This window comes from Mauremys mutica, chromosome 4 (genome assembly GCF_020497125.1).
Source record: "Mauremys mutica isolate MM-2020 ecotype Southern chromosome 4, ASM2049712v1, whole genome shotgun sequence".
NCBI classification, from domain to species: domain Eukaryota; kingdom Metazoa; phylum Chordata; order Testudines; family Geoemydidae; genus Mauremys; species Mauremys mutica.
The window spans coordinates 132,067,657-132,076,305 of record NC_059075.1 but is presented as its reverse complement, the minus strand read 5'-3'; the positions used below and the strand labels follow the sequence as shown (position 1 = coordinate 132,076,305).

Genomic DNA, 8,649 nt, shown 5'->3' with positions numbered 1-8,649 from the left:
TGACAGAGCAAGGTGGGGAGCCTAAGACATAAATTGCAGGAGTAGTTGGTCAGGAATAGTGTGTTGGCTGAGCTGTGGGGTCCCAGAACTGGATTAGCAAAGAGTGCTGCAACTCGGGCCCAGAGGAGGTGCACTGGCAGGGGTGTGTGGGGTCCCAGGCCAGGGACGGTTGCAGGTCGTGTAGGCATGCACTGGCAGAGCCGAACCATGGTACATGCACAGCCCCTTCCGCCACGCTACGGACGTGGAGAGCGGTACCATAATCATCACACCAGCCCGGGAAACTCACCAAGAAAGTAAGACAAAGTAAAGGCTTGAATGAAACTGCGCTTCATCACCCTGGAGGTTTGTCACCGCTATCACTCCCTTTGCGGCGGTGCTAGAAAAGTTTAAGATCTCCTCCCCCAGAGTAATGTGAATAGAAGTCACATCTCCTAGCACACCCAAGTGCAGCAGAACAGTTAGGTTTTACTGCTCTCTGGTGGCAACCGGTGGAATGACGGATCACCCATTAGAACTGCAATTCTACCAGTGCTCTCACTGGAAGATGGGAGGACGAACTGGTTGGGAATTTTCCAGTGAAACGTTTTTCACTAGAAAACGCCAATTTGTCGAAACCAAAACTTCTCCTGGGAAAGGGGCAGTTTCCACGACTTTTTCAAGTTGAAGAAAGAAAAAAAAGGCAAACAGTTTCAAAGCTGTCACCGCATTTCATTTGGACATTTTCGAAACCAAAAGTTCTGGTTTGAAGCAGCTTTTCGTTTGAAATGCAAGCTAATGATAGTAAAATAAAGGTAAGAAGATAAAAATGGTCCAAAGTGGAACAAAACATGTTGATTGACCTGAACCGATTGCTTTTGGAGGGGGGCAGTGGTGGTGGGGTATTTTTTCCCCCTTCCACATTTTTGGTTTACAATATTTTTCAAGATTTCAACTTTTCATCCCAAGTCAGGGCAGGAAAATGTTTTGATCTCTTGAAAAACTGTCACAGGACGGGAAACCTGGTTCCCACCCAGCTGGAGTGGCTGGGTTAAGCTAATCATGGGAGGAACCTCCTGCCGTGGCCCCCCATCCCTGTCCCATCTCTTCCCACTTCTATTTGGTCATCCAATTCCACCCCCCCAACCCCTCCCCCACATGACTCCAGCAGCACCTCCCTCATCTCAGCCTCCTTCCTTGTCTGTTTCCCCAGCTTCCTCCAGCCCATTCCCCTCCTCCCGCCATCTCCTCCCATGAAGAAATGGATGGCTAATTAGCCAAGAGGACTGCCCACTGGATCCTGGGGCATTTGTCAGATTCTCTAGAAAGGCTCTGCTCATGGATCCAAATCCCACCCTCCTGTCACATCTGAATTTTGCAGATGGCTTCTTCTCCGCAGGATCCAAACTCTGCAGCTTGAGCCGTCTTTGCCTGAGACAGAGGCTTACTGGCCTGCACACCTAGCTAGCCTGTCCATCTATCTAGCACGGCTTACAATAGCCATGTAGACACAGTGGCATGGGCTAGCAACACGTGTATTAGTCTGCCAGGGAGCCTGGCTATATACTTGGATTGCTCGCCCATGGTGCCAAACGACACTACTTTTTACTGCTTGCTGCAATCACGCCTTCCTCTGCAGTGTAGACGTACTCCCAGACTGGGCAATGGGAACAGTAAGAGCTATGCTGCCCTGCCTTGATAGACCTCAAAGCAATTTACAAAGGTTAGTAAGTACCCTCATCCCCGCTGCATAGATGGGGGAACTGAGGCACAAAAAAAAGTCCAGCGACTCGCCCAAGTTGACAGCAAGTGAGCGGCAGCACTGAGGATAGGATCCCAGGTCTCCTGAGTCTCTGTCACTTTGCTGTGACCACTAGATCACACTGTCTGAGCTCTCCGACATGAAGGACTGGAGTCATCCATAGACAGTCTAGAAGAGGTCACCGAGAGCCCCAATCACTCCAGGTCATCGAATGAGTCATTGTCCTCTTCCTCCTCTCCAGAGAGATAGGCATTGCCCCTGGCTGACTGCTCCATGATCTTCATCCAGCGCTGCTTCAGCTCCTCCGTCTCCGCCACAAATGTGTAGGTCTGCTTGGACTGGACCAGCTGGAAGAGGTGACGGGGGTCACTCTGGGGAGGCTCCTTCACCTGGTAGCCCAGCAGGGGGATGGAGGTGTGAGCCTTGACATCCTGGAGGGAGGGAAGGACAGTCAGGGGCTCAGGCTTGTTCGCGTCAGCGTTTGCTCCCTCCCCCCAGTGGAGACAGCCAGCACCAGCTTTATGCTGCACAACTCAGCTGAATTGCCAGGCTGCTGTGGCTCGAGCAGGGTCTCAATACAAATGCAATAGGAGAACCAACCAAGCCCTCACCTACCTGGGGTGCGGCATACACATACAGCACCAGGGGGTCGTCCTGTGGGATCACGAACCAGCCCCGCGTTCCCCCTTTCCCGTTCTTATCCAGCAGCTGCAGGAAACTGCACATCAGGCTCTGCCCCGAGATTTCCGCTGATTCTTTCTGCCAAGAAACCAACAACCCCCCTTTATAATCCTTCCACACACTCATGGATTCAGGCTTCCCCTGTGGCTTCCTAGTGAGCTAATACAAAGGCAGAGTGCAGGTTTTACCTGTGGAACTCACTGCCACATGATATCACAGAGGCAAAAAGCTTAATAGGTTTCCAAAGAGAGCTAGGCATTTGTGTCTACCCACAGTACAGAGGGTAATATTTTAGAAGGGTTATAAACCCTCCCACTTCAGGGCACATGCCAGCCATTGCCTCAGGTCAGGAAGAAGCATCCCTCATAGGCACTTTAGTGCATAAGCAATATTGTCCACTATAAAGGTTTGCACCTCTCTCTGAAACATCTGGTTCTGGCCATTGTCCGAGATGGGACAGAGGGTCTGATCCAGTCTGGCAAATCCTATGTTCTCACAGTTTGTCTTTATAAAGCACTTTTTATCCTCTAGGGTCCTAAAGCACCTGGCAAACCGATGTACAGAGTCAACAGGGATTGTTTCACCCACAGCTGAAATGAACCCATCTCTGGGGTGGAAAGCAGCAGCTGTTTAACACGGCATGGCAACGTGAGAGCTTTGTACGGGTTGTGGAAAATCCCATTTTCGGTTGGAACAGGGAGGGGAACGAAAGGCTGGTGGAATGTAACAGTCCCTGCTGGAATATGGCCTGGCTGCTGGGTCTAACATCCCACCTGTTAAACACTGCCTGAGAGTTTTAATGGGCATGATCGAGCAGCACCTTGGATTGATGTTTTTCATCCATATTCTGGAACCTGGACATCTCATCGCCCCCTAGTGCCACACCGGTGCACTGCATTCAGTACTGACTAGGAGAGCAGAGTGCCACCTAGTGAAGCAGCAGCCCATTACTGGACACTCCTCAGAGGTCTCCCATACAAGCACCCGGCCAGCTTGACGCGTTTTAGCTCCTGGGACGCACAGTACACAGGGGGACCGTGGAGGATCATGACCCTGGGGTTCCAGGGAGGTTGCTGCACCAGAGAGTGCCTGAAATCACTGCGCTTGTTTCTCAGCCATGCCATGTCCCACCAAGCTTCAGATCCAAATTCGGTGGGTGGGTTTGTATCTGTTACCATGTCAAAGAGGGCTCTGAATAAATCAAGAAGAGCAAATCCAGGCTGTTTTGAGGAACATGGAGAGGGCAAGTGCCCAGATCTGACCATCTCACTGGGAGCTAGTCTGGAATGGATCCTAAGGTGAAAGGCACCTTACTCTGTTGGAGCGGGTCTGAGCCTATCCCATTAGCTGTGGGACAACCGCTGCATCCACATTTGTGTGTTCATGGGCACGCACACGTCTATGTATCTGTGTTTGCCTATGCGTGGCTATCCACGAATGGGTGCAGTCGTGTGTCTGCAGGGGCACATGTGTGTATACTTCTGTGTTCAAATGCATGCGTGCGTACATGTGTCTGTGGGTACATACCTTGAAATACGTGGTCACTACTTATGCTAAACAAGCCGTTCCCTCTTGTATCGAGCTGTGACACTCTGAGCCAGTTTCCCAGACTTGAAGCAGAGCTCTGTGTGGTTCGAAAGCTTGTCGCCCTCACCAACAGAAGCTGGTCCAGTAAGATATCGCCTTCCCCACCTTGTCTCCACACACATGGGGCCGTCAATGCGTGCGAACAGTCATGTGTGGCCATGTCAATGCAGGCGCACATGGGGGTGAGGGTCTGCATATGAGCAGTGGTGTCTCTGGGTGTGGCAGTGTCTCTGCCTGGGTCTGTTCGCGTGGAGATTTGTGGGGGCAGAGGTGGATTTTTCTGCTCCAGCCTCAGTTCAGCACCATGGACAGAACACTCTCCTTTCCCCTGGGAAGTCACAGCCAAGGTATGGCAGCCAGGAAAGGCTTGTGGGGTTTGCGACCCACCCCAGGAGCGGAAGCCTTTAACATCCAGGGCTAAGACAGCTCCAAAATGTGAAACACTGGGTCACACCACCCGCCATGCAACCTTAACTCCAGCCCAAGCAGCCGCAGGAGGGGGTGTGCAACACCACAAGCCAGCAAAACCCGGTGATCCAGGAGGGACAGAATCAGCCACCCCTTCTCCCCATCAGGAGCTCACAAGCCTCACAAACCCCGACGTGCAGTAGGTCAATATTCCTGCCCTCTCCTTATAACTGGGGAATCTGGGGCACTCAGAGGTGAATGGCTTCATGTACAGAGATGGGAAAACTGAGGCACAGAGAGGCACTTGGCCTGATTTCTAGAGGCGCTAAGCACTCCAGACTCCCACTGACTTAAATGTGGCTGGTGATGAGCACCAGCAGCTCACAGGTGCCCAAGGCCAGTGGCAAAGGCAGGAAGAAAGCCCAGGACTCCCGCCTGCCAGGCCCCCGCTCTAATGATTAACCCATGTTGCACCGTGGGTGGGACAAGCACGATCCCTGCGTTTGTAATGCAGGGAACACAAAGGCAAAACGCACACACACCCCCCGCAGATTTGTGGGCAGACGGGCCCAATGAAATCCCCTGGTCAGGGCTTCCCAGAGGCAAGGGGCAGTTCACCAAAGCACCCCACTTGGTGACCGCCACAACAGTGTGGGAGTGCTGTGCCTGACATGAACCCAGCTGGGCTGACGTAGCCGCGGACTCCCCTGCAGGAGGGAGGGAGCAGGCCAGAGACCCCGGGGCGGGAAGCGGGCAGGGCTGGAAAGGGGCAGCCGTGGAAGAAACCAGAGACAGACTGCAGAGCAAGAGGCCTCCCTGGCTGCAGCCTCACCTCCAGGATCCCCTTGTGCTTCCCCTCTCGCTCCTCGGGCAGCAGATGCCCCGTCAGGAAGACGTAACACTCCAGGCAGACGCGGTTGGGCCGGTTCCCGTCGTACTGCAGCGGAGCTCTGTAATCGGAGCACCGGGCGCACACCACCTGCCCCCCGAGAGAGACCCTGATCAGGGGCAGGGTGGGGGCTGAGCCAGGCACCGTGGGGCCCTGAGGGACAGCCCCCACCTCTTTCCCCATGCCACCAGTGAACAGGTGATCTCCCAGCCCCTGGTGGGGGATCCTTGTGGGGAAGGGTTTTTCCTTCTCCTGGTGACCCTTAGCTGCCCCCACCCCAAACCGAGGGGCTTTATTCTCCCTCCTCTGCCCACTCCGAAGGGCAGTGTGTGACCTCTGCCTGTGCAGGGGGCGGGGAGGCAGACCCCTCGCTGGCCCCTCCAAAGGGCTGGGCCTACAAGGAGGCAGTGGGGTCACTCACGTAGCCACAGGCCCGGCAGTGGTGCCTCCTGCGCGTGATGGCGTTGAACGGCTCCTTGCAGCGCATGCACATGGTCACCAGCTTGTCTCGCACCCACTGCGGGGCCCGTCGGCCCAGCTCCTCCGACTTGAACTGCGCGGGGGAAAGGAGAGAGCACAGCTCGGTCACCTCGGCGGAGCAGAGCCGGGACGCGCCGCAGGGGCTATGAAGAGGACTCTCTATTGAGGTGGCTGGAGACAGGCAGATCCTGTGGGTTTTTCTAGCTCCCAGCCTGTGCTGCCTAGTGTCACCACACGGAGTCTCCCGAAATCCTGGCCCAGATTCAGCCGTCATGAAAGGAACCTGATGACCATAATGCAACCTCTCTCCCCGCGAGCCCACCCTTCCTCTGCCTCCAGCCGTTCTCTGCTCCTACCCCGCGGGGCGAAGCGGGAAGCTTGCCCATCCCCACTGGACTCCCCAGCTCTTCAGGGCTTCATGAGGGTAAAAGGATGCTCCGAGAGCCTTAGCCTGGAGCAGCTAGTAGCCACAGGACTGGGGGGCGGGGGCAGGCTTACAGCAAATTCCTGGTCCTCCCCATCAGGCCCGTGAACTGCTGTCTTGAAGCTCTCGCTCTGCTTCTCTTTCTTGGCAATGGCGTCCTGGAAGGCCTGGGGAACAAAGCGGGGCGCGGGGTTAGGGCTGTCACAGCCCATCCCAACGGCAGCCCAATTCCGTGAGCAGCTGGTCTCAGGCCAGTTGCCTGTGGGAGTGCAAATACCACCTCCACTTTTGGCACCAACTGGCCCCCTTGGAGGCTGCCACAGAAGAGACCATGGATTGCAGGGGCCACGGGCACTTAAATTCTGGGCCCTGGCACTACACCTGATTAAGTGGGGCTTGGCCAGGGAACCGATGCAGGATTGGTGGGGGGTGGACTCCTCCCCCAGAGAGCAACACACCAGCGCAGAAAGCCACCACACCTTCCCAAAACCACCCCTTTGCACTGCCATGGAGGAGACCAGCCTGGAGCACGGCTCCACGCCACCCTACTGATGCAGATCCCAGCACAGCCCCTCCACCGCCTGCCCTGCCCGTTGCAAACCAGAGCCTGCGCGCAAGGAACCCGTCCCACCTGCAGAGGCAGAGCAGGGATTGGGACCCACCGGAGGAGAGTCTGTACCTCCATATTTAAAATCACATGACTTCCTCCACCACCACCCCCGCCAGGGACCAGGGGCTGCGGCGCGCAGTCGTACCTTTATCCAGGCGTTCATCTCCTCCTGCGACCTGTGCCAAAGGGGAGACAGCGGTTAGAGCACGGCCCTGGGCTCCTCAGCTGGGGCTGGAGAAGGAGGGCCCCTCGCTCCCTTACCTGGCTTGCAGTTCCAGCGACCGCTGCTTCCCCGAGACCAGGAAGGAGTGAGGGAATTCCACATCCTTCAGTACCCGCACCTGGAATCCGGGGAGGGACAGGAACATTAGAACTAGAGCCAGAGGCAGATCAAAGCCTACACCCCAACAGCCCCCCAGCCCCGGAGAAGGTCCAGTCTGGGTCTCCCTCTCAGCTGTACAGACACCCGGTGGCTGCGAGGGCTCTAAGTGCGTATGGTCTATGCCGTGGCTCTAAGTCCACGGATTCAGGGCCCAAGCACAGGTTGAACATACCCCTATGGACACTGCTGACTGTGGCTCCGAAGAACTCTCTTTGCTGCTCTCTGGACGTAGCTCCAGGAAGGCCTGCTCTGAGGGCTTGGCTACACTTGCGAGTTACAGAGCATTAAAGGAGCCCCGGGCGCACTAGCTCACTCCCCGTCCACACTGGCAAGGCATGTAGAGCGCTCTGACTTCGTGGCTACAGTGTTGCTGGTACTCCACCTCGGTGAGTGGAATAACGTTTGCTGTGCCCCTTCTGGAGCGCCGCGGTGCCAGTGTGAATGAGGTGTTGCATTACTGTGCTCTGATCAGCCTCCAGAAACGTCCCATAATCCCCTTAAGTCAAGTGGCCACCCGTGTCATTGTTTTGAACTCGCTGTAGGAATGCGGATATGCCGTTTGAAAGCTCCGTTTCTGACAGCCGGCTGCTTATCTGCTCTGAGACAAAGCAACCATTAGTGTGGAATGCTGTGTGTGAGAGAGAGAGGCGGCGAGGGAGGGTCTGCTGATGTCTGAACTTACAAGACAGCATGCTGACATGCTCTCAGCCCCCCAAAAACCCACTCTCTCTCCCCCCACATACACACTGCACACTCCCTGTCACACTCCATCTCACCCCACCCCCATTTCCAGTCACTTGCATGCTGGGATAGCTGCCCATAATGCACTGCTCCCAAAGCCGCTGCAAGTGCCGCAAATGTGGCCACACCAGTGCGCTTGAAGCTGTCAGTGTGGACAGACTGCAGCGCTTTCCCTACTGCACTCTACAAAGGCTGGTTTAACTCAAAGTGCTCTACATCTGCAAGTGTAGCCATGCCCTGAGTCTGCAGGGAGCTGCTGTACACCATAACAGCGCAGGATTTGATCTTAGATACCGGGAGCTAAGCAGGGTCACACCTGGCAGTATTTGCACGAGGGACGTGAAAGGGAGAAGAAAAAAACCCCAAGTGCTCCAGAAAGTAGAGTGGGCAATGCAGCAGGAGGCGCTCTTCCCTCTGTGTCAGCAGTGCGTGTCGTGCTACTAGGGAGGTGCTCTTTCAGGGGAGGTGGAAATTCAAGGCCCTGGTCGCTTGGGAATGTTTTCACAAGCGTTAGACCAGCTGCCCTGGCCAAATCACATTCTGCTTCCCTCAACCCCTTCCTATAGTTTCCACTGGACACAGAGTTGTTCTTCACTTCCTGTCATACAGTGTTGCTGCGCCCTATTAAACAGCAGCCATGTTCCACCCCAGAGGTGGCTGCCTTTTAGTGGTGCTCTGGGGTGGGGGGGAAGCCGCTCCCTGTATA

General features: G+C 55.5%; 1 protein-coding gene across 2 annotated transcripts in view; it reads right to left on the bottom strand.

The window, feature by feature from the left end:
• Positions 1 to 738: 738 nt before the first annotated feature.
• Positions 739 to 8,649, bottom strand: part of FGD2 (FYVE, RhoGEF and PH domain containing 2) — a 43,755-nt gene continuing 35,844 nt past the window's right edge. For both annotated transcript variants that reach the window (XM_045012388.1, XM_045012389.1), the window contains exons 12-18: positions 7,082 to 7,161; positions 6,966 to 6,996; positions 6,285 to 6,377; positions 5,728 to 5,859; positions 5,250 to 5,396; positions 2,357 to 2,500; positions 739 to 2,172 (exon numbers count right to left, since the gene is read on the bottom strand). In XM_045012388.1, coding sequence (XP_044868323.1) covers positions 1,936 to 2,172; positions 2,357 to 2,500; positions 5,250 to 5,396; positions 5,728 to 5,859; positions 6,285 to 6,377; positions 6,966 to 6,996; positions 7,082 to 7,161 — 864 coding nt within the window. In that variant the 3' untranslated portion in view covers positions 739 to 1,935. The remainder of the gene's footprint in view (positions 2,173 to 2,356; positions 2,501 to 5,249; positions 5,397 to 5,727; positions 5,860 to 6,284; positions 6,378 to 6,965; positions 6,997 to 7,081; positions 7,162 to 8,649) is intronic.